The sequence below is a fragment of the Triticum aestivum genome, chromosome 4A (assembly GCF_018294505.1).
Source record: "Triticum aestivum cultivar Chinese Spring chromosome 4A, IWGSC CS RefSeq v2.1, whole genome shotgun sequence".
NCBI classification, from domain to species: Eukaryota; Viridiplantae; Streptophyta; class Magnoliopsida; order Poales; family Poaceae; genus Triticum; species Triticum aestivum.
This window is the reverse complement of record NC_057803.1, coordinates 582,325,289-582,351,666: the sequence shown is the minus strand read 5'-3', so window position 1 is coordinate 582,351,666 and position 26,378 is coordinate 582,325,289. Positions and strand designations below refer to the sequence as shown.

At 46.6% G+C, this 26,378-nt stretch overlaps 1 protein-coding gene across 1 annotated transcript; it reads right to left on the bottom strand.

The window, feature by feature from the left end:
- Window positions 1-17,483: 17,483 nt before the first annotated feature.
- Window positions 17,484-21,908, bottom strand: LOC123087142 (phosphatidylinositol 4-phosphate 5-kinase 1). The gene is made up of 8 exons (XM_044509056.1): window positions 20,661-21,908; window positions 20,388-20,555; window positions 20,128-20,293; window positions 19,680-19,790; window positions 19,414-19,607; window positions 19,185-19,315; window positions 19,011-19,107; window positions 17,484-18,388 (listed from the first exon to the last, which is right to left on the bottom strand). The coding sequence occupies exons 1-8, from the start codon at window positions 21,668-21,670 to the stop codon at window positions 18,079-18,081; spliced, it is 2,187 nt and encodes a 728-aa protein (XP_044364991.1). The 5' UTR covers window positions 21,671-21,908; the 3' UTR covers window positions 17,484-18,078.
- Between the last annotated feature and the right edge of the window lie 4,470 nt (window positions 21,909-26,378).

Below are 26,378 nucleotides of genomic sequence, written 5' to 3'. Positions count from 1 at the left end.
GGTCGTTGCACATGTGGCGATGCGCGCATGCATGCATGTGGGCGCACAAACGAATTCATTGCCCTTTGCTGCTTGCTTGCTCCCTTGGCTCGAGCAGCTAGCCGTAGAAGTACTAGTACTCCCTCTGTCTAGGTGTGTAAGTCATCTTACGAAAATCAAATAATCCAAAAATACTTAGGCGCGGTGCATTAACTTCTACCTCGTTTCTTGTTTCTTCACATATCAACCAATAAGAGACGAGGGGTGTGCATGCTTTTAATGACTTGAGACAACAAAATACGACATGCAGTGGTTAGTTCATTGCATGCAATGCTATTAATTAGTAAATAAACATTAATGTCTCTCGTTTTCCCCTCCTCCTTGGTCACGGTGCACAACCTAAGGCTGGTCATAGTGGGGAGTAACTTAGACTAGTAACATACATATGTTACTAGTCTATGTTACTACCTTCATAATGGGTAGTGTCATAGGTGTGGTAACATAGTTGTCTTCATTTATTACTTTGTAGACTCATTATGCATTGGAAACCGCTATGTGATGGTAACATATTATGTTACTCTATTTGCCTCTCTCCTCATTAACTACTTGCCACATCACCATTTTTGCTTATGTGGCATCTATGTTACTACCTATGTTATTCCCACTATGACCAGCCTAAGATGACTTACTCACCTAGACGGAGGGAGTAGTGGTGGTGCATGCATGCATGTCATGGGCCTACGTTGCGTGGAGCAGGTGCGCCACGGCTCAAGGTGGATCGCAACAGGTAGGGTAAAAAGACTAAAAGGGGTGTTAGCGGTGAGATTCTTGGTGGTCAAAAGGAGTAAAGGTTAGGGTGGCACTTAACAGTGCGAGGTTTCGGTGACTGGTGTTAATTAGAGTAGTGGCATCTTTGACCCATGCCATCAAAGCTGAGCAGTGCTTTTCGCAGAGAACGGCTGTAAATAAGGAGCGCATCAATGGGGGTAGGGTGGGGTGAGCTCTGCGGCGGCGTGAGAATGTTTACTGCAGGGGCAACTAGGGCGAGGAGATGCTCTGATGCATCGGCTCAAGATCATGTGCTTACCGGGTAGATCATGGACCTAGCTAGCCGCTGGCCTGGTGGCATTGCAGTGCAGCTAGTTGCAGGAAGTGAAAGGCAGACGAACTCCTCTTTCGAGGCGATATTTCAAGGATTCTGGGTAGAATTTCGGTGAATGTGTCATTCCAGTTCAGAGTACTAGCATCTTTTCTGTTTCAGATACTAGGAACATTTGGTTATTCGCAAAAAAAAATACTAGGAATATTTGTAGTACATCGAAATAATCGGTCATTCTTTTTCATACACTCCGTTCCCTTCCCCTCGCCCACAATTCGTCTAGAAGCATGTTCCTTTATTTGAAAACGAAATACGGGTTCACTTCATATTTTTTAAGCACAAAATTGGCCGTGGAAATCTGACTGTAGATCCTAACCCATGCAGAAATTTTCCCATCAAATTCTCGAAACACATGGCCCACACCGCCATGCATCGATCCATTTGAGAGTGTTCCTTAGAACTGGTGTCATCCTACATTCGTTTTTTTTTTTCACCTGATGGGTCGCCTGAAAATCCAATTTGGGTCAGTCGAATTTTGCTAGAACGAAGCAGGCACCGAGGAGAAGGAAGAAGCCGTTGAAGTGAAGGAAAGAGCCTGCTGGCAGGCTATCCCATCATCCATCCTTAGGGGGGAGAGGGAGGAGGAGGGGGGCAGCGGCGGCGCAAATTCGCCGGAGAAAAAGAGGGTCATCCGTGGTTCGGGGGAAGGCGGCGAGACGAGGCGGTCTCAGGTGCGCCGCCGGCCGTGGGCGGTGGTGGCCGACCCGTTAGGCCGGTGGTACGCAGTTGGGGGAAGAAGAAGAAGGTGGTCTGAAGGTCGAAGAGTAATCTGCACTGCCTATTCTTCATCCAACGCGTGAAACGAAATTGACGGACGTAAATTGAAATTTCAGTCGACTTAACTGTAGCCATTTCCTTTTTTCTCCTTCTTTCGTTCCACTGTAATTAAACAAACCCCAACTCATGTTTGCTTTTCGTGCATGGCTCACTTACGTAGCACAGTGCCGCTCCGAAAGTTTTCATGATTATGTACAAGTAGAATTTAGTGGCACATGTACGCGTCGTGTAGTCGACCGAGAAGCCCGTACTCGTGCTTGCGCGTGCAGAGCGCGGATCTAGAGGTCGCAGTAATCACACGAAGCACGTAGTACGCCCTATGCTAAGCAGTACCGGAGCGTACGCGCCCATGCGTGTCCTCCCTCCCTCCCGTGTCAATTGAAAGCTTCACGTGAGGGAGCCGCTGCTCTGCTTCGCGAGTCATGGACGCACGTTGCACCGCGGAAAAACCAGCCCTGTGGAAGCGTACGTATAGTTTTTTGCCCATGTGCATATGCATGCATGCATGAACATGGACGATGACACAGTCACCGCTGAAACAAAGAGCGTGTACGTGTGATAGTGAAGGGCGCGTCAGAGCCATGCATGCATTTCTTCATCTCCAGCGTACGTGCTTGCACCTTCGTACGGCAGTAGTATATGTGATAGCGATCGATCAAAGCTGTCGCGTACGTGCGTGAAGACGATCGACCGACGAGTGATGCGATACACGTACGTACGTGAAGACCAGTTTTTTTTTTTTTGAGAAACATGAAGACCAGCTGAAGGGTATGGGCGTGTACCGCGCTGGGCGCGGCCTGTGAAGTGCATCACTTGCATCCCTTGAACAAAAAGGGCATCACTTGCAATTGCAAGCTTGCATCATCAATCTCTGTACCGTGCCGGCCGGCGGCGCAGCGGGCGTACCACGGATAAAGGGTGTCGAGATTGAAGAGATCCAACACGACTTGACGCGTTCGGTGCCGCCCGGACGACGCCGTGCTCTGCGCTCTGAGAGGTGAGGTGAGAGCTGCAGGCTGCTTTGCATTATGCACACGTGATGTGCTGCCGTCCTAACTTACCGCGTGCCTTCAGAAGTACTTCGTACTAGTAAATCCACCTTTTAAAAAAGAGAACCGAATGTATATCAACCTTAAAAAAAAGAATGGGTATATAAACCCTAACCCTCTGTAAAGCCAGCTCAGTTGAACCGCGTTGATTAAGATAATTTTGCTAGCAAGTGCGCTCGACCAGTAAAGCCGCACCGACCCCACGTGGGCCCACGTTCCCGCGACCCCTGGGACGGCACAAGGGGCGGCCTCACGCATCGTGCTCACCGCAGGGTATCCCGTCCCGTATCCATCCCCTCCTCCTCCCTAGTCGCAAAAGTCACCCACCGTTTCACCAGCCACCCACTTCTCCAAGGATGTGTTTGGTTCAGGGAATGAAGTGGAATGTAACGGGTCGGACCTGCACCTGGAAGTGATTCCTGTGTTTAGTTGAAAAAGGGAACGGAACGCACTGGTTCTCTGAAGAGGAATATTCCCCCTATATGCCGAACCGGGTGGTTTCTCCAAATTGGTCGGACCACGCGAAACGCGTCTCTCTTGCTTCGTCCCCCACTCACCAACGAGGAAGGCGTCCTGCACGGCGCCCCGCTCCCTCTCCCTCGATGGGCATGGCGGCGGCCATACACCTCCCCCTCCTCTACGGCACCCCCTCGCCGCGGTTGGATATGCAGCCTCGCCGGCGTCTCCTTCCCCTCGTCGGAGATGCAGCTTCGCGGCGTCTCCTGCCCCTCGACCAAGGATCTGGGAAAGGACGGGGCGGCTCCCTCTCGATCCGGCGGCTCGCCCTCTGGAACGACGGCTCCTCCCCGGTCTCTCTCTCGTCAAGCAGCAGCTGATTGCTCCCTTCTCCCGTTCCTCTCACCCAGTAGGCAGCAACGATGGCAGGTCAGATGCAGCCGATTTGTTGGGAAGCAGAGCAGGCGGCGGTCGGCTCGGCCCGTCTCCTTCCCGGCAGCTAGCCGGCCGGTAGCATCCAGACACCTGGGCGGTAGCAGCACCAACCAGGGAGCAGCCAGTTCGGCAAGCAGCAAGAGAAGCATCAGCGACGGCAAGAGCAAGCTTCTTCGATTGGCTGTTTCTAACTTGGCATTCTCCGTCCAATAATCAGTAGTACTCAACTTGATTAGTGCTAGCTTTGTGTGCTCTGTGTTGAGACTGGTAGTAACAATTTTTGTTGTCATTAATACTTTGTGATCTAGATTTTGTGCTTCATCAACATTTGTTATCTATTTTCTGAAAAGTTGCTGTGACTACCATTTTTTTATATATAAACAATCAAATATCAGGTTATATATTTCAGTGATAAATCATTGTGAAATTAAAATGTTGTTCAAAACTATTTATGCTTGCGAGTGGAGTTATAAATTATTGTGAGCGGAACCAAATTCATTCGATTCAATCTCTTCAACCAAACACCGAAATGTAACCATTCCATTCCATCTACTATGCTCAAGCATACACAAAGACGGAACCGACCCATTCTAGTGGAATGGAACCATGACATTCCATTCCACTTCGTTCCGCAACCAAACACACCCCAAATTCACCACTCCCTCTACAAGAATCAACAAAGCACTACTACTAGTACTAGGAGTAGTACAAATCCAAGAAACGGGTGACCAAGGGGCTGCTTGGTTTGTGACTAAGTTTGTCAAAGCTTACCACACCTAAGGTTAGGCAAGTTTGACCAACTTAGTGGGTGTTTGGTTCAAACCACATTTTAGGCAAGCCACACTTAGGCCCACATGGCATGCACATAAAAAGTGTGGCAAGATTCTCTTAGGCTTGCCAACTTGTGGCTCTGATTTTGAAAAACTAACCTTAGGCAAGTTTGACAATATTATATGGCAAAATGTGGCACTCCTAGTCCTAGAACCAAACGACCCCCAAATCCTAGAATCTATTCTGCACGCTGACCACGGTCCGGGTCTAGTAGCAGTACTACTACTACTAGTAAGTGTGCACGTGCTATGCACGTCACCATCAATTCAATCAAGTACTATATGTGATCATACCAAAAGAGTGGTTCATCCATCTAAAACAATAGTTTTTAGAGGAAGGTTTTCATTTATTGATCATCAAAATTACTTATCACATAGATAAGAAAAAGGCTGCCCGGTGCATGTAGCTCCCGATTGTGCAGGGTTAGGGGAATGATCCGACCATTTTGGGTCTTTGTATGCAGTCTTCCCTGCAATTTTTGTAATAAATGAAAATAAAATAACTGAACCAATGAGTTCTTAAAAATAAAATGACATGTAGTAAGCTTCAGATTTCTTTTGACCCTAAAAAATTCAGTTTTTTTATTGTATGCTTCACACATTTAGTTTTTTTTTCTATTCGACGCAAGAAAAAAAATAAAAACTCCTAGTTGTTTTTTGAGATGCTTCAACTCATCACGCCACTAAACCAGACACACACGTAGCCCATGTTCGCGTAGCCCAACCCAACAGGCAAAAAAAGGCAGGCACCCATCTCTCGCATTCGTCTTCACCCGATCCACTTTCCTCCTCTAGTTCTCGATCAGGGTTGAGTTCTCGCCCTCTCTCAGATCGGATCGACGCAAGTTCGTCAGCGTTTATATTCAAAACACCACCGGCAGCAATAACCAGCGTCGGCGCCTCCTTGACTACCACCTCCGCCACCCTCGTCTGCAGCGCCTTCCCTCCCGGGCTGTACTGCTATGGGCGAATCCTATCTCGCCGCCGGTCTACACCTCTGGGCGAGAAGCCGCTGCTCGCCCTTCGGTCGGCTGCTCAGGGACAACGCCCCCCTCACGTGGACTTGGACGACAACCGAGGGTCATGTGACCTCTCCGTGTGAGGCATGGTATTGTTCTGAAAGTAATTTAACATTCTGAATTTCAGGTTGTTAAAGGTTACAGGAACTGTTTGCACTTTTTACTACCGCCTCGCGCCACCTGCCATCCCGAAGCCAAGCAGAGTGCAAGAAGTAGTACCTCTGGCTGGCTCATTCTGAAGCACCTTGAGTGTGGAGATCGGACCACCACACTGTCGGATGATACAGCAGAGGGCAAGGGGTTTTGAAGCTTACAGAGTTACAGAAGTGCTCTTTATAGCTGAAGTTTTAACGTTTCTTTTGTGTGCGTGGGTTGTTTCTGCGTCATGTGGAGAATTACTCCAAATATGCAATGAAAGAGAACTGTCATATGCACTACTCGCAATGAAGAAAATGGTAATAATTTACAAGTGTGGTTGATGAGTCATTAACGTCATCCTACTCTGTAATGTGCACTGAAAATACCAGTGATTCTGCCTATACGTGCAATGTGCTTGGTGTGTATTGTTCATATTCAGTGGAACATGACACAAGAAAGTTTGCCCAGTTTGGGATTTCACTCACATAAAGTAGTTTGACCAGCATGGCAATGCCACTCAATAATAAGAGCAGAAGGTTAACTAATTTTTTACACAAAGGAGAAAGCTTTACTACAACACACTGCTAAACATATTACAATCTTCAAAGACAATCCACCTGGTGCCATCAGGGATGTCATCTAGTACAAGAAAAAAAATGGCACATACAGAGCTAAACTATTCCTAGCTCCAAAAAGCACGAAAAAGTGTCAAGTGCTATTTAGGAAGAACCTATTGCTTTGCATTGGTTCACGTTACCCTCACCAAGACTCCGACTACACTAAAGATCATACTGTACAGGTTCACACACGCTGCATCATTTATTATCCTAAAAATACATCTCTTCCTGCAAATCCATGGTTCACACACGCCCAAGTACCTGAAGCACCACCCAGTCCAAGATCAACTACTCTGCAATTTGCAAAAACATTCAGAAGTAATATCATGTTAAAAAATTGAATGGAAAATGAATAGAATGCTTCCTCCTAGTCCAAAGTTAAATGGTGATCAACATACCTATGCACGTTAACAATAGGGTGTAATGAAACAAAGAAAACCATGCTCGTGTACTTGGAGCACTTTGTGGATTTAACATAACAAAACATCCTTATAGACAATATTTTTTGTACTTTTCCCTGATGGGTCGATGTCCTTGCTTGGCTTGGCAATTCTTGTTGTATGCCTTGATACTCCTCTAGACAAAGCAACATACAGTTGGCCATGAGAGAACACAGGTTCTGGAAGGTAGATGCCAACATTTGGAATGGTTTGACCCTGTGCTTTATTGATTGTCATTGCAAAGCTAAGGCGGATAGGAAATTTCTTTCTTTTAAACTTAAAGGGAAGCACATCATCTTCAGAGGGGTAGAGAGGAATTCGGGGAAGAAATACTCGCTTTCCAGCATGGTGTCCTCCTATAATTTCTGCATCAATAGCATTATCTTGAAATGCCTTAACAATAAGCCTCGTGCCATTGCATAGCCCATTAGATGGATCCAAATTGCGAATCAATATCACAGGACAATTGATCTTCAATCTGAGTACATGTGGAGGCAGGCCATTAGGTGTGAAAGAATTCAAGAATTCAGGTGGGTAGTGATTTTGTGTGTCATCCACTGCTGAATCAAAGCTATAGTAGACTTTTTCTTCCCCGGGAAACCGCTTTATAAGCATCCCGTTTAATTCATCGACATACTCATTTTTAGTAGAAAGAATAGCACGGGAACTAATATAAGAAGTTAATCCTCCATTCTGGTAAAGTGAAGGAAAGACATCATCGATTAAGTTGTTGATGGAGGTTTTTGAATCTGTATATCTCACAACTATTTCTTCTGGTAGACGCACATAATCTTCACCAATCGATTCTTCAGTGCCATTTCCAATTCTCATAAGAAAATCTGAGAACCATGGATCAGACTGTGCTCTCATATTGCGGCGGAGTTTTATTTATTTTATATCCTTCCAGAGATAAGACTTTTGGAGTGTAGCATTTATAATCTGCGCTTTAGTGCCATGCCTAACAACAGGAAGGACTTGTCTGAAATCTCCTCCAAACACTACTGCTTTTCCTCCAAATGGTGATGTACAACCTGTAATATCCTGGAGGGATCTATCAAGTGCCTCGACAGCTTGTCGTTTTGTCATAACAACTTCATCCCAAACTATTAGAGATGCTCTTCGAAGTAATTCTGCAGTCCCACTTTGCTTACTAAAGTTGCAAACAGTATCTTCTTGAATATTTATTGGTACTTTAAATCTGGAATGGGCAGTTCTACCACCGGGCAAAATAGAAGCTGCAATACCAGACGTTGCTGTTGCGATGGCTATTAGTCCCATAGAGCGCACTTTAGCCAATAAAGCTTTATATAAATATGTCTTTCCTCTACCTCCTAGACCATCGATAAAGAATACTTTACACTTGTTGTGCAATACATGGTCCATTATCTCATCAAAAGCAAGTCGTTGCTCACTATTTAGGCTTGTGTACAACTCTAAGTCCTCTTTAGCAACTGTAATAGATAGTTCCTCGGATAATTCTCTCCTATTTAAGCTCTCCAAATCATCAGTATCCACTAATTATGGAAGGTCAAATATCCTGATGTCCTTCCCCATAGAATATAGCAAATCACCAATATCTCTAAGGACCATTTGTTCAATTGATTCATTAGTTATGCCCTCTTTTTGAAAATCATCACACATCGCCTCAAAGTGTTTTTCCCATAATGCACGAACATTTGTCACCTCACAGAAAACCAAAATGGTTGCAAAGAGTCTTCTAAGTGCAGATGGCATCTGAAATGTTGCAGCTTCAGTGAGACAGTCAGAAATACTTTCATCTGCTTCAATAAGGCCTCTCTTTTCTGCAGCCTCTCTGAATGTTGAGAAAACAATACCTCCAACAGTACGCAAATCCTCAAATGACGTAGGCCCCCTCACATGATTTAGCAACACTCTCAAGTAATAACGCTCTCCTTCTGCGGGGTGAGCAGCCACAAGCCTACCTACTTGAGTTCTCTTCACACGACGTTTCCATCTCTTATGGGCTTTGTCCCATACATAGAACTCAGGGAATTCCTTATATAAAAAATTTCTAGCATAATTATCAATTGTATTCATCCTGAAAAACTCAGTAAGCATGGTCTTAGAAGATGATTCCCGCCTTATCACACTCTCTAAGTTATCAGAACCCTTATAACACAACACATGCATGTTTGGCAAATGCACCTGTAATTGTAAAACAGAAGGATGCATCTCACTGAGATTGAAGGAATAAATCCTCCATATTGCCTCCGGAGGTGATATAAATCTTGCATCTCTATACTCACGAATTTCATCAATAACTACATCTCCTGCAGCTTGTACGATAAAAGAGGCACGGTCATGACCCTTATAGATGTACTTGAATAAATATTTTACAGCCTTGATGCTGGAGCAAACTTCAAGATTTATATGGCAATTGTATCTCATAAGTAGGTACGGATTGTATGGCACAACCCATCTATTATCCAAAAGAGCACCCCTGATATGAACTCGATGACCATCATCCCTACGTCTATAGACTGGATATGAGTCCTCTCCCTGGAATGTAGCCTCTGAGAACGGACGGGGATAATGGTATCTACACTTTCCATCTTGCATGCAGAGGTTTTTACTGTTGAGAACACCACATGGTCCATGGAGCATGTGTTTAATAACTAAATCATGTAACAAAGGGTACTTATCTCTATCAGGGATCTCAGCTGAAATAATCTGATCATACTGGTCAGGGTTATTTAGTTTGTAAGACAACTTTAGAATTATTAAAAAATGTGCGTGTGGTAGCCCTCTCTTCTGAAACTCAATCACATGAACATGAGCGGCAACTTCACCAAAAAAAGTCTTCTTGAATATAAGGTCCTTAAGATCCTCTAGTTTAGCCTTAAAGACTCGTGCCACTAAATCTGGTCGATCTTGTGGTAACTGGCCTGGTTCCAACTCTTTTATTATCTCTTCCCAATTTGGATTGCATGTCATTGTAAGAAATATATCTGGTTTTCCAAATCGTTGGACCAAAGCCATGGCATCTAGGTACCTCCGACGCATGTCCCATGGACCCCCAATGAAAGTGGGAGGAAGCACAATGCGCTTGCCTATCATGCATGCACGTGTCTCACCAGCTACAACACTATCAACCAGTCCTTGATACAAATCTGCTCGTATGAGTCTCTGATTTGATGGCTTCAAATAAAATGCTAATCTTATGGATTCAATCTTCATGTACATATCAACAATATATTGTTGCGTAAGTCGCTTTCCATAGAGTAAGACATTAAATTCCCCATCCCGAATTTGCAGTTTATAACAATAATATTCCCTTGGTGAAACACATGGACCAAAATTGCAATCCAGCCCTATATATAGGGAAAAAAGAATATTTATATTAGATACATTATTTTAAAACATTAATTTTAGAATGACTACTCGATTATCATAAGAAAATGCATTTTACCTTCTTCGCTCAATTCTTTTTCTTCATGACTAATATTAATAACAGAATGTGCTCCCACTTTTGGAATACTCAAGTTCCACCCAACTTCCCCGTTAGGGAAAAATAGTGGGTAAGATAGTGGATCATAACAACCATGGTACCCTCTTATGTATTGTGGATCATCTGATTTTCCATATACCATAATGCTCCTATCAAAATGGCATTGGGGGTCATTTCCCTCTACCCAGATTGCTGCTACTTGTGACGCGGTAGGTGCATTATATACCCGCTGATCTAAAGAATGCTTGTGTTCAGCTCAATTTTGTACTCATCAAGACTTGACACTGAACCAAGGCTTCGAAATGTTTGGGCGTATGGATTTGATGAAAGTATACGCACCCATTTTTTAGTAAGAGCCCTATCAAGATTAGGCGAGTGACGATACCTATGCTGCAAATCTGCATCTGTGTCATAAAAGTATAACTGTAAATACTTGGGCCCATCTTCCATTGGAACCAATTGGTCGATTCGGTGATAAATTTGTCCTTGTGCACGGAAAGTGTATACACGAGACCTTTTATTGCAATATCGTTGGTCCAAAATAACACCAAGTGAGGTAAAAGAGAAGTGAGAATTGAAGTACCGTATGTTATCTTGGAAGTACTTTGCTTCTGGATCTTGGCTCGTGTACAGTCGACGCATTTCAGCAGGAACATGGGGTATTACTATCTTGACCCTTCCGCCCATGCAACAAAATGTTGGTTTTTCAAACTGGAACCTTTTAGCATTGCAATGAATGCAATTAGGCATTGGCTTCAGAACATGATGACCAGCGGGTAAATTTTGATATATACGGTCGTACAGATCAACTTGTGTTCCACAAATATCACGGTTTAGTTCTCGATATGAAAGATATTCAAAACCTGCCATTGTTTTAAAAATAAAATATTGATACAGTGATGATAAATATATTATATTGTTTTTATCAAATAATATACACATACTTATTTTTTTACCTTGTCCAAGGAATACATTTCCTTCTTCATCTTCATCACTGTTTTCAGCCATATCTTCATCTTGCCTAGTTTCATCTATAATATCATTTCACGGAAATTAGACGTGTTAGTTTATATAAAAACAGAATCAGAAATATACAATATATCAAAGATAGATACAGAAACCAAAATTGTTGTTCCATAGCTTAGAAGTTACTTACCCTGTACAGCAGGAAAATTATCCCTTGGCATGTAAATGGTGTTGTCATGGTCTTCTTGTTCTCCGGTGACATGGTGTTGCATTTGCACAGGAACATATTGGTCAAGCAAGTCACATGTATATCCATTTTCCTTTTGTGCAATGATACAACATGCAGTACCACACGAAAATTGTGAAGCACTGCTATAACCCCCATTAGACAGTCTTCTTCTCTTATAATCATTTCCCATGTCCAAGTATGTTGCTGCCTGCTTATCTTTACCAACAATTGTCGACACATGACCACATCTCCTTTTTATATACATAGAAGATTGTGTAGCAGTGCTACAACTCGCACCATCAGACGATCTTCTTATATTGTCCTCACCACTATTAATCAAGTATGTTGTCGGTATCTGCTTTTGCGAAATAGTAGTTTCAGAAGTGCAATCTGATGTCGATAAGACAGATGGATTTAACATGATCTGCCTTCCAATAACTGGGTTGACTAAACTTTCTTGAAAGATAATTTTATCAGATGGAGGCATGCTTGGATCTCCAGTTGCGGCCACTGTATTGATGTAAAAAAAGTTGCATGGTGAGAGAAGGATTAAATATTGAAGCATACATGTTTTGAAAGTTTTCTTGGACATAATTATCATTTATTAACTCGTTAAACTGTACCCAGGAAACACCGGATTACACCATTTACAATGATATTATCAACAAAGAAATAATACCAATTAAATTAAAAAAATACCTTTTGTTTTTTTACTTGTTTGAGTTGATGAGTTTGTTCCACCATTGCTACTTCTACTGGTATGGCTAACTGCAGATTGCATACCATTGCTATATGTATCATGATTTTGCCTCCTACTCCATTTGTACTCGCGATTTCTTTGCAGATAGACATCACGCTGTTCTGGAGTCATACACAAGTATCTTTCCCGATTATTATAATGCTTTTTCTCAAGAGCATTTGTTGGCCCAGCACCTCTACACTCAATTGAGGAAGTATTATGATCACTATATACAGCAAATGGATTTACCGAATGCTGAGTTCTAGCAACAGAATCGCCCACAGACTGAACAAAACCTTGTGCTGAAGAGGATGCTTGGACACAACCTGTGAACACTAATTTACTAAGTTATAATTGTTCATGTGTACATACTTTCAGAAAAAAAAAGCATCATATGAGACAAACTCCATACCAGATTTATCTTCCAATGATTGTCGGCAATTAGCCACATTAGTGATATCTCTAAATGGATCATGTGCTTGTAATCCAAGCGACCTTGGTAATTGATTGTTTAAGTTTTCCTTACCTGCCCTCATATATGAGTTCTGATCTTACACAAATTAAATCGAGTCGCTGCATGACAAAGTATACCATAAAAAAATTGTTCAATGTGAGTTTCTCATAGTTTTATCTTGTATGGCAACATATAAGATCGGACTTAAAAAACCGAAAAGCTTATAGACATAAACACAAACACTTGAAGGTCGAAATTTAGGATGTTTGCATTATTTGATATCCCCTTGACTGGATTGTACAAATCATCAATGTAGAAAAACAAAAGGCTTTGTGCACATAAACACAAACAGTTGGTGGTCAAAAATTATAATGCGAAACATTATTTGATTTAAGTAGGATCGGAAGACACAAATCAATAAGTCAAGAAAAACTGGCTATAATACCAGAATTATTATACGATACCTGTTCCTCAACTTGGTGAAATTGAATGATATATGGCCAGTACGACAGTGCGTGGTCCAAATTCCAGTAGCACCCGTGCAGCTCTCCAACGATCCCTCCTATATCCACGGGATATTGTAGTGGGCGAGAAGACACCCAGCACACCGGATTTGTGTTCGAGAATAAACGCCTAGAGCAGCTCAATGATGACAGGAGGTTAGCGCGAATTGATGCCCCGGCTGGAGTGGCGAGGTAGAGGGAGGAGCATAGCGCGATCTGCTGACCGGATCCAAGGATCGGATTGGTGAGGGAGAGGGAGAGGGAGAAGGAGAAGCGATTGGAAGGGTGGGGATTAAGGTGTGACGGATGTGCGATTGATGGGGTGGTTTGATTCGGTTTAGGAAACGCGGATCGACAAAGGGGATGAGCTTGGCGGTGGTATGAGCAGTCACGCGGCGGAACAGTCGAGGTAATTTTGTCGGTGTAGCTTCCAGTTGGTTCCAGACTATAGTTGCGCGCCTTGGAGTCCCTATAAAGCGCGCGCGCGGCGAATTCAACTTTTCACTCATGTCCACGTGGAAGGATCTTGTGCGGCACATGACTTGATCTGACGGCCAGCAGCTCCTGGATTTGCCAATTCACAGTCGTCGGATTGAGCACATCCAACGGCTGATAGCAAAAGTTATTCCCACACTATATAGGGGTATAGACGATCCACTGACACAAGCAACAAAAAATACCATATATTCCCCCGGTATGGCCCTGGATCTGCAAAGATCTCCCTTTCTCAGATACTACTACTACTGCCAGCACGCAGCAGGTGAAAGAAAAATCACCATATATACAAATAATATACAATCTGATTCACCCTACAGCGTATCGATCTCACAGTAGTACATAGGCTGCAGCATCAGGCCTCGCGCCGCCGGAGAAAACAAGCATTTGAACGGGCGCCTACCCGATGCACCGGATCGTGTTTCGTTTGCCCGGGGATCGGACGCCGCCCGACCCACCCACACCCACGGGGGCCTGGGAGACGGCGAAAACAATTGCGGGCTGCTGGCCTGTAAAACCGTGCAGCGCAAAGGGTTTTGCTGACTTGCTGGTGCTGGCCTAGAAAGGGGACGGGAGGAGGGAGGGAGGGAGGCGTGGGAGCGTGGCGCGTAGCCATATGTGGGAGAGGAAGAGGAGGAAATGACCATACGTGTTGTAGTAGTGCCGGCCGTACGGAAAAGCTTGTGACTTGTGCTCTGACATGGACTTTGACCCGGCTTCGCCTGTCTCCACAGGTTGGATATGAGCTTAGATATGGGCGCGTCAGTTCGGGAAAAGGAATATGGGCGCATGTCTTTATGCTGCGCAAAAATGCTATGGGAAGTTATTTGTTATAGTTGCAACTGCGAATATATAAAAGGGACGGAACTATGGAAGGATTCATGTACTAGCTGGGGAATTAATTGATTGGTTAGATATAACATTCCATCACTGATTGAGATGTTAAAGCCAACTCCAACGCACCACCTCATTTGGTCCGGCCGTGCTCGTTCGGGCCGAACAGAGACAAATCACGGTCCAACGAATAAGAGCAAACGGACGTCAATCTGTTATTTTCCACCGCTGACCCATTTCCAGTAAAAAATTAGGCCGCTTTTACATCGAAATGGATAACACACTAACGGGTGGGACACACACGCTTGTCCTTCCCTGGCCCGCATGTTGGTCAAACAATCCCCTTTTCCCTTTCCTCCTACGCGACTTGCCCTTTCCCTGCCCCCCGCCATAGCCGCCACCCATTAATGGTTCTACAGGCCTGTTGCCTGTGCGGAGAGGCCGAGGTGCTCTTCTTCGGCCTCGTCTCCACCACGACTGCAAGGTGTTCGACACCTTACTCGCAAGGTACCATGGATAGTGGGGACGAGTATTTTTTCAACAACTTCATTTGTTCATCGGATAATTTGTCCTCGGATGATGAAGAGCTTGTGGTTGCTGAATTGGTTGTCAAATGTGTGATTGGCGTACTCATATGCAGCTTCAAAATGACTTGGTTGAGCACATGTGGATTCACATTGACAACTAGTAAATGTATCGGTTCATTTTCTTTCCATGTATTCAAGACATTTCAATTAGGTTGTAAAACTATTTGCAATGTTTGATTTATTTGGTTGTATAACTATTTGCCATGTTTGATTTATTTGGTTGTAAAACTATTTGCAATGTTTAGTTTAAAAACCGTCTACTTTCGGCGTTCGACCGGCCGTGGCAGGCCAGATGGGTCAACCCGCGTTGGGTGCATGGCCAACGCATCCAGGAAAACGGCCGGATGTTGCCTCTTTGCTCGACCCAAACAGTCAAAATCCAAACAAAACAGACATCCGTCTGGGGTCATGCGTTGGAGTTGGTCTAACTCTAAGAGCAACTCCAACGGGCCGACCCAAACGGACGGCGATTTCGTCCGCTTTTTGTCCGTTTGGGTCGGCCGCCCGCCTGGCGTCCGCCCTGTTTTTCATATGGGTCGGCAGTGCGCCCAACGCGCCGACCCATATGTGCAGGCGTGTCCGGCTGGCCGCCCAATTTTGCGTTGCATTCAACATATGGTGAAATGAAAATTTAACAAACAAAATAGTCAGCCCAAATAAATAGTATAGTTTACAGGCCAAATAAAAACAAAAATGTTTCACATAGTTTTGCAAACGAATAAAAAAAGATACATCTATTGGTTGCCAAAATGAGTCCACATATGCTCAACCAAATTATTTTGCAGTTGCACGTGAGTTTCCCAATCACGCATGTCTTCATGAAACTGAATGAACTGCTCAAATGTTGCCGCTACTCCATACTCAGGCACAACATTCTCATCCTGAAACTGAAAGCCTTGATCGTACAGACGTTCCGGGCGCTCGTCTTCTACGATCATTGTTGCCAACATGAATCCACATATGAACAACGGCCGCTGGTTGTTGAGATGGTGATGGACCAACACAGCAGCCAATATCTCCTCCTCGTCGTCGGACGACGAATCGTCGGAGTCACAAAGGAAATTGTGGTAAAAGAATTCGTCGGCGAAGTCCATTTTCGTACCTTGGCAAACTGTCGAACAGCTTGCGGGCGTCGAAGAAGGAGACGGCCGACAAGGGGAGACGCGGCGCCCACAGACCAGCTAGCTGCCCGGCCGGCGTCCGACGAGCGTGCCGGTCGTCTGTGGCTGGGGCGGCGAGGCGTCTACTTGGTTGCGGGGCGGCTGGGCGGTGGGGGAAACAGCTGCGGGGAACCAGCTTGCTCCCCAGCGGCAAAACAGCGGCGGCGGACGACTGGGGGCAGGGGCGGCGTTGCTGTGCGGATGTGGAGGCGGCGGCAGCTGGAAGAGTCGCCGACAAAATAGGCGGCGACGTCGGTGACGGAGGAGGCGGGGGCGAGGGTTGCTTGTTGGCTGGGGGGAGGGAAGGCCAATGTGCCACAGATGAGCGGGCCCGGGGACAGGAGTAGGCGAGCGAGCGCGCGTCTGTCGCGTGTCCGCGCCGACGCAAATCTGGCTCAAAAATAGGCCAGGAATGGGTCGCCCGCCAACGAAAAACGGACGCGCGTCCGTTTGGGTCTGCGCGTTGGGCCATCTTTTTTGTCCGCACCGACCCAAACGGACAGCCGCGGATGAAATGGGTCGCCCCATTGAAGTTGCTCTAACATATCGACGGAAAAAATTCATCACGAAGGAAAAAAGACAATGGCGGGAGTGCAAGGTGTTCCAGATAAAAAAGAGAGAGAAAAGACAATGGCGGATGGAAATATGGAATCAACAATCGGCGTGACTCGAGATGCCCATACGGCGGCCGGTGCTGTCTGCCTACGGTGTGATGGCGATGACCATGCGATGATCCGCAATCGGCGTGGCTGATCCAACGATCTTTGAATGGAATAAGCATGTGGATACCGATAAAGCGGTTCCAGGTTTGGGCATTATAGGAGTGGAAAGGATAGAGAGGATCACCGTTCCGATCTTAACCCATCTATCCATCGGCTGTTCCGTGCTATGCTGTGCTTTCCTTTCTCTTCTTTCCATGCGCTCCTATCACTTTTCCCCACTTCCAACACTCTCTCTCTCTCTCTCTCTGAGACATCACAGGCAGGCAGGCAGGCCTCGGTCATCACAGCAGGTCAAGGAAGGAGGGGTTGCAAGCCAAAGCTCTACCCTACCTTCTCTCTCCGGCCTGCAAAAAGCTATCCGTGGGAGGGGCCAATAAAAACTGTGAAAGGAAGAAGCCAACGACGCAAAAGAGAGTGAGGGAGAGGGGAAGAAAGATGCCGAATTCAATTCTGATCCACCGCCCACCATTCACTGGATCGAAAATGTTGTATCTGTACATGATCTCTCTCATTATTCATTCACTGCTTGCCGCAGCCTTAAATTACCCTCTTTCTGGAAACAAAAATTCCCTATCCCCCCCTTCTTTACATCCAACAGATATATAAAAAGGGGAAATAAATTAAACCAGCCAAGAAAAGAATCCTAACTAAAGAAGAGAAGAGAAAAAAGGACTGATATGCTACCAAGGACCAACCTCACCACCCACCAAATCACAAAATGTACAGATGCCTACTAGTTTCGATCCTCGTGGTCGCGTTCCAAAATCCAGCCACAGTCCACATTCTGGTCGCTGCGACTTGCTTTGCAACATCGTCTCCCTTCTCTGCTGATCGAGGTTCGTTCAACGGTGATTACCCGGTCGACGAGCTGATGTTACCGGAGTCCAGCGGCTGATGATGATCGTTGTTGGTATTTAACAATGGAGTTCCTTTGACAATGCAGAAGATTGACCAAAACCACCTCGGAATCATCCGCTGGACTTCCAATGGAATTCCTGTTGCATCTTTTGACCCCAAAATTCTAGCCATCTTCCACAAAAATTCTGCCGATGAAATCCTGAAACCTCTTGGAGTAGAGCTTCGGGTCCACCGCAGATATCGAATTGGGGTCCGTCTGCAACGACTTGTAAACATGCTCTAGCCTTTTGGTGATGTCATAGTCCTGGAGAATGTCGATTATCCCAAAATACAGAATCACGTCATGCACTTCGCCGGTCTGGTTCGGGGCCAGGAACCCCCCACCACTCAGGAGAAACGGGTCGAACTCGCTTCTTCTGGATGCTTGCTCTGCCCGGGCTGGCATGTGCGCACCCAACCTAATCAATGGCTTCCTGAAATCAAGAAAAAGTTGGCATTAGAGAACACAGATTAATGGAGTTAACAAATAAGCCGTGGAGCATTCGTTGCTCTTAAACTGGACAGGACAATCATCTCTAATGCAGCTGAGCAAACAGCTAGGACCCAACAACGCCTAAACGCACAGATGTGTTAACCAAGTGGACGGCAATGAAGATTTTGCAGTATGATGGCTGCTCAAAGTTTCAACTAAGATGGGCACTGAGCCAGGTACAGCTTGTATGAGTTATATAAGGGTGTGAGCCATGTGTAGAACCCGTGACAAAGCACAAAAGCCATGCTTTTAGGCATGACAAAGCACAAGGATGGGCTAGTAAGATTATATAGAATAAAATCAACTAATTGCTTTCAGGTTGTTGAAGTTGCACTATCTCTTTCAATTTTCTAACATGCAGTTGTAATCTTGCAATTTTATCTTCAGCAAACAACAAATGTCAAAATGAATCGACGAATTACTTCCTTTTCATGTGGTCATTTTGAGAAAAGTTGGTAGAATTACACTTACATGAACCCAGGCTTGTTTTGAATGGATGAATTTCAAATGAATTTTGCAAGAAAAAGGTAAGAAACAGTTCAAAAGAAAACATGGCAACATACCTGCAGTCAGGTATCCTATCATAATCATTATCTGAGAAGCACAGCTCTGGCATGCCACCACCACCAACTTGAAATGTCTCGCACTTCATTGATAGCTCTGCTTAAGGATAATCGCTAGTGTTAGCACATATGTGCAATCTTTTAACTTTTATGGGTAAAGAACAGGGAACTTACTTGGAGAAGCGGTAAAAGTTGACAATCCCATCTTCGAGGCAGAGACATCGTCACAGAAGTGAACTCCTACCAAGAAGCTGTAATCCATAATACCTTCAGACTCCAAAAATTCACAATCTCTCTGTAGTTGCCTGAAGAATAGATCCGCACATCAAGTCAGTATTACCGATTCAATTATTTTCTTGAAAGTAATTTTGACACCCAAAATATCATCAGGGGTTGAACTTACTCATGGAGATCTCTGTACCAAGATCGCCGCAACCGAAATACAAAGTTGAGGTCCAAGTCTTTAAGAGTAGTTGTCTCATCAATCTCTTCTTCAAATTTGTCTGCCGTTCGGCCATATGATGAACCTTTAAGATCAAAACGGCGATGAATCTGATAGTCCGAGCAGAACAAATTTCCCATGACAATAAAACGGACCTGGAGAAGTTGTCGTTGATCAGTAACTAACACAGAAACATTTTGTGGCAAGGAATTGCAAATATTGCGCACCTTCGGTCCATTGATAGGCTTTACACAGTGGACACCATAGAACCTTGTAATTAGAGAGTAATCATATCGACTAACATGTTGGTAGTAGCTAGGCAACATCCGAATAAGCAACTGCACAGGCAAATAGCAAGGTGATGAGATACCATTTAACAAACAAACCGATTCTCTCAAAGTATTTCTACTTGGCAGCACATTTAGCTTTAAATTATATGCATCGAAACATAAGGACTAAGAAGACAATGCCAAAACAATGGTGCACATTCGCAAGGCTTGAAACCCTATGCGAGAAACAAGATTTTCCTAATTTAATGCCATTTCCCCGATGCAATTCAAACAACCATGCCAATCATTTCACAAGCGACAGAACCTCGAATCCAAATAAAAGGTTACCTACTTCATACAGGCTGTAAACAAGTGCAGTTCATAATGGCATGAGCAAGAAAATTACCTTGACTTCTGATTTTCTCACTGTTTTAATCATGAAACGGTCATCTTGGGTGAGGTAAAAGAAACTTCCGCTCTTCCCAGGCGAAGACAGTTCCCTCAGGGCATCATTTCCACAGATAGCGAGCATGTAATCCGCCGGATCAACAGTAAACAATTTCCTCAAATGTCTGCATAATCCAGCATCCCCCAGTCAATAATACAGTAACAATTAAAACAAAGCAATCCAGAGAACATTGATTAGAAGGAATGGCAAGCAAGCACCTGAACACCATGGGGCAGTAGTCCTTCCACCGGAAATCTGGGGAGGAATGTGGTGGCGTGACCTTTGACCCCTCAGGAGGGAACCGCGTCCAGAACTTCTCCCTAGGATCAAAATCTGCCAGTGCAAGCTCCCGCATCGGCACGGCCGCAGATTTCCCCACCGAATGCCTGAAAGATGCCCACAATAAACACCCACAATTCTAGCAATTCGCTGAAATAAAAGCCACATTGCAAGCATTTCAGCATTTCAACAACTAAATAACGAGGAATCACCTGATGCCCAATTGCAGCTGCAACATGAGCTCGTAGTTCTTATGCCCCTTGGAGATGGTCTGCCCAGGTCGCTTCCCCTCAGGCGTGGTGGCGGCTGAGGACGACCAGCACGGGCCTCCGTTGGGTCCTCGCCGGGCGCTGCGCTGCGTCCGCATGTACGTTGGCCCACCTCCAGCGGGCGCGGCCTCCCGGTAGAGCATGGAGGCCTCGAGCGCATCCACAATGTCGCAGGTGATGTCCCCTGCCTCGCCCTCCGATTCCCAGATGCAGATCCGCGGCACGGAGGAAGCCTTCTCCCCAATCCCCTCCACGGAGGACCTCTTCCGCGCCGCGCCCCCGACGCCAACCGGCGGGAAGAAGGTGCCGCTTATGGCCGGCAGGTCCACACAGCTCCTCGGCCAGGAGCCGACGTACCTGCTCCCGTCGGGCCAGGTGAAGACCCCCGTGCCCCTGGGCACGCCGTTCTCCCACACGCCGTCGTAGCGGCTCCCGTTGGCCCAGATCAGCACGCCGCGGCCGGAGATGACGCCGCCCCGCCACTCCCCAACGTACTGGTTCCCGGCGGCCCAGACGTAGCGGCCGTGGCCGTCCTGCATGTTGCGGCGCCACTGGCCCTCGTAGTAGTCCCCGTTGGCGTAGCTCTTGGCGCCGGCCCCGTGGCGGCGGTCGGCCGCCCAGGCGCCGCGGTAGGTGGCGCCGTCGGGCCCGACGAAGACGCCCTGCCCCTCGATCCGGCCCCCGCGGAACTCGCCCTCGAAGGTGGCGCCCGACGGCCAGGAGAAGCGGCCCTTGCCCGACGCCTTGCCGCGCCGCCACTCCCCCTCGTACATGCACCCGTCCGCCCACACGTACTTGCCCTTGCCGTGCGGCGCGCCGCCCGCGAACCCGCCGCTGTACACGTCCCCATTCGGCAGCGCCTTCTCCACGAACGCCGCCTCGCCCCCCTCCCCCTCGCCGCCGCCTCCGCCGCCGGCGGAGGCGAGGATCATCGCCGGCGCCACCCGCCTCATCCGCCCGCGCCGCTCACACCGCCGGCATTGCAGATCGGGGCCGCTAGGGTTTGCGATTCGGGACCTCCTCCGCCTCCCTCCCCTCCCAAAGCCTCTCCCCCTCCCCTTTTCGCCTCTGTTTTTTTCTGTGCGCTCTCGCTGGCGGTTTGATTTGGGCTAGCGGTGGCGGTGGTGGTGGCACTGGGCTGGCTAGTAGTAGTACTGTGCGGGCGTGGAAGGGGGAGGGGATGGGGATGGACGGAAGAGGAGTGAGGGGGAGGGGGAAGGGACGGGCGCTTTTACCGTACTGCCCCCGCGGCTGGGGGCGCAACGGGAGGCCGCTGCCGCTCCTCGGCATACCGCATCTGGGGGGGCGGGGGGAGTTTACGGAACTGCCCCTATCTGGGCCCGAGCCGCCCGTGGTCCCGCCGGCCTTCGTCGTCGTCGACCTCTTCTGGGTCGGGTCGGCGGGTGGAACGCGCGCGGCCGTGCTGGTGCTGCGCCTGCGCGCGGATGACGAGGGCCGGTGACGGGTCGGGTCCCGGGACCGGGCGTTGGGGGTGGCGCGGGGCCCCTCGGGCTCGGGGGGCTCACCGACATGTGGGGTCGGCCTACTACTGTGGCGTTTCTTTGTTTTTCACGAGCATGCATTCACTGCTGACTTCTTTGGGCCAGCGCTGCTACTGGCCGGTCGGCGCGACCACGAAGGAAGGGCACGTTTTGTTCGAGGCTGATTTGATTTTACCGCGGCCAAGTTTGGCGACGTGCTCTTTGTCACTTGCGTGGTCAGTAAAATCGATTAGAGCCACATTCTGTTTGGCGGAATATAAGTACTAGTACATGGTTTATGTGTACGCCCTTCTGTTTTAAAATGACTTGCACATAAGGAGGTAGTACAGATTTCCATTGAACTCTCTCCGTCCCGAATTACTTATTGCAGAAATAAATATATTTTTGCAGGAAGTATTATATCTGATGTAAAGTTGTTGATGTTAATTTTTTCTTCTTACTTGTTGTGGTTATGGGTTTCTATCATAAAAAGCACCCCCTCGTTCCCAAATTATTTGTCGAGGGAATGTATGTATCTAAATGTATTTTAATTTTAAATAAGTCTATTTTTAGTTATTTTGCGATAAGTAATTCCGGGCGGAAGGAGTATATCCTAATTGTGTAGTAACTATTTGGTGCTGAGATGTGGATGAGGGGGTGAACTCGACCCTCAATTTCGTACGAGGTTCCTAGGACCGTTCACCCTGGCAGATAATTGGACGGGCGCCTAGTCACTATCAGATGCCTATGGTGCTTAGTGTCAATGCCATGCCAGTATTAACGGACTAATATGGTAGACAAAGTATTGCCACTCGTGGTAGGAGGGCCAATCAAACGAAAGGCACAGCGTGACCTGCATGCTGAGGTCACAGAATTAATTGGGTGGATTGTATACTAATCACGACTTTATATGGGGTTATGAACAATGATTCTGTTGTATATATTGTTGAGGATTTGGTCAGATCTCTTCTTCTTTTAATACTATTTCCTCCATGCACGTCGTGGGAAATGCATTTGTGTATTATAAGGATGGTCAAATGAGCGCTGGATCATGCTAGTCGTAATGGGAGTATCATAACTAGTATCATGCATGCCAACTAGACTATTTTACTGAGGTGTCATGAAATTAAATGAGGAAATAGAGGGTTGAGTATCATATCATGATACCGTATCATAATAAATGTTATACTACTATTTGTCATGCATGACAATAAATAAGGTCACCTAAGATATTAGTATAAAATAATATGCATTACGAAGATAATATCATACTTTAGTATCATGTGCATGATACTAAGGTATGATACTACTCATTACGGGCAGCCTCAGCTTCACGATATGCGGAGTTACTCCGATATGCACAAAGTTACCCGGAGCGGAAATGATCTTGGCTAGTGAATGGGCAAGATCAGATGAGATGCCGGCCTCCAGACCTTGGAGTTTTTCCATCATGGCCTCAGACCTCAAATGCAGTGTGATTCAGATTGGATATACGCTGGCTCTCGGATAAACCATTGTAGTATTTGTAGCACTATACCTACTTGGAGAAAGAAGGGGTATTATTTGATCCGTCTGGCAAAAGGTTGGTTGGGCCGGGCGATCTGAGAATCGGATTGCATATGGCTCGTCGGACGTGCCCATCCATGCATATGCATAGCATATCCCCCATACCATGGGATCCTAACGCCTTTCTAGTTTAAGGCGAACAAGCAGCACACTTTCCTTTAAAGGAATCTTGCTAGGTTTTTGTATGTGCCCTGGTCCCATGCCGCTCGAATTTGACTTGATGAGACGACGAAAATGACACCAGGGTGGGTGCAGACCGAATTCCAATTCTAAGTGCACGCGTAATCCATCTGAACAGTTGTACTGTGATGCTCTGCTGGTTCAGTTCTTTTTTTCTACGATGCGGCCGTCGTCTTAACTTTTACAGTTTTACTGCGAGATGGAGACTAGAATCAAAGCTACTCCGAGGAAATTATGTAGTCACAACACCTACGAGGCTAGTACCCAATATATGTCAAAGCAGGAGTAGGGTGTTTTTTTTTTATTTCGCTAGAAATTAAGCGTTAGATTTCTTTTACGTGACAAATTGAGTGTTAGACACTTGGGCGTGGCAAATTGAACGTTAAATTTCTGGGCATGACAGATCGAACAATTTTTATGGCAAATTTAGTTATCATGAAGATGTTAATTTCCTTTAGCAAGCAATGGCATATCTTTGCCATGTTCAGTTTTTTGTCAGGATTTGCCATGCTTGCTAAAGAAAATAGTCATCCTCACGACAACTAGGACCAACTCTAATTGATCCCTATCTGGCTTTAGAAGAGTAAAATTTTGGTTTTCCTCCTGTATACTGCCCCTAGCCGAAGTCCTAAAACCAATAAAGGAGTATAATTTTCACTCCTCCGTCGAAAACCCCCTCCAGGCCGCCTAAATATACTTGTTGCTTGCACAGCTAAGTAAAAGTTACGTGTCTCTTTCTCCGCCCTTGTGGCTCCACCATTCCTGCCGCCGCCACCCCCACCCGGCGCCGTCACCACCGATTACCAGCTCCGTCGCAAGAATGGATAGCCAAGATGCTTCCGTCACCCCGCTGTCCACTGACTGTTGGGAACGTTGCATGGAAAACAAAAAATATCTACACACACGCAAGATCTATCCATGGAGATGCATAGCTATGAGAGGGGAGAGTGTGTCTACGTACCCTCGTAGACCGTTAAGCGGGAGCGTTTATCAACGTGGTTGAGGTAGTCGTACACCTTCACGATCTGCCCGATCAAGTATCGAACATACGGCACCTCCGCGTTAGCACACGTTCAACTCGATGACGTCCTCGCCTTCTCGACCTAGCAAGAGAGGCGAAGTAGTAGACGAGTTCCGGCAGCACGGTGACGTGGTGACAGAGGTGGTGAAACTATCCGCAGAGCTTCGCCAAGCACAATGGGCGTGGACAGAGGAGGAACTAGAACTAGAGGGAGACGGGGCGCCACACACGGCCTAGGGATCGTGGTGTCTCTTGCCCCTCTCCCTCTCTCTTATATATATATATATAGGTGGGGGGAGGAGCAGGCATCCCTAGGCGCGCCCCCTTCCCTTTCATTCCTTTAGGTGTGGAGGAAAGTGTTGGGGAACGTAGTAATTTTAAAAAAATTCCTACGCACACACAGGATAATGGTGATGCATAGCAACGAGAGGGGAGAGTGTGTCTACGTACCCTCGTAGACCGAATGCGGAAGTGTTAGCACAACACGGTTGATGTAGTCGTACGTCTTCACGATCCGACCGATCCAAGTACCGAACGCACGACACCTCCGAGTTCTGCACACGTTCAAGTCGATGCCGTCCCGCGAGCTCCGATCCAGCAAAGCTGCACAGGAGAGTTTCGTCAACACGACGGCGTGGTGATGGTGATGATGATCCTACCGACGCAGGGCTTCGCCTAAGCACCGCTACGATATAATCGAGGTGGATTATGGTGCACGGGGGCACCGCACACGGCTAAGAGATCAATGGTCAATTGTTGTGTCTCTGGGGTGCCCCTGCTCCCGTATATAAAGAAGCAAGGGGGAGGAGGCGGCCGGCCAGGGAGAGGCACGCCAAGGGGGAGTCCTACTCCCACTAGGAGTTGGACTCCTCCTATTCCTAGTAGGAGTAGGAGAGGGGGAAGGAAAGGGAGAGGAGGAGAAGGAAAGAGGGGGCCGACCCCCCTTGCCCTAAACCAATTCAGTTTGGGCCTTGGGAGGCACGCCCCACACTTCCCTTGCTGCCCTCTATTTCCACTAAGGCCCATGTAGACCCATTAAGCCCCCGGGGGGGTTCCAGTAACCCCCGATACTCCGGTATATGTCCAAAACCTTCCAGAACCTTTCCGGTGTTCGAACATAGTCGTCCAATATATCGATCTTTATGTCTCGACCATTTAGAGACTCCTTGTCATGTCCGTGATCATATCCGGGACTCTGAACTACCTTCGGTACATTACAACACAAAAACTTATAATACCGATCGTCACTGAACTTTAAGCGTGCGGACCCTATGGGTTCAAGAACTATGTAGACATGATCGAGACACGTCTTCGGTCAATAACCAATAGCGGAACCTGGATGCTCATATTGGTTCCCACATATTCTATGAAGATCTTTATCAGTCAAACTGCATAACAACATACGTTGTTCCC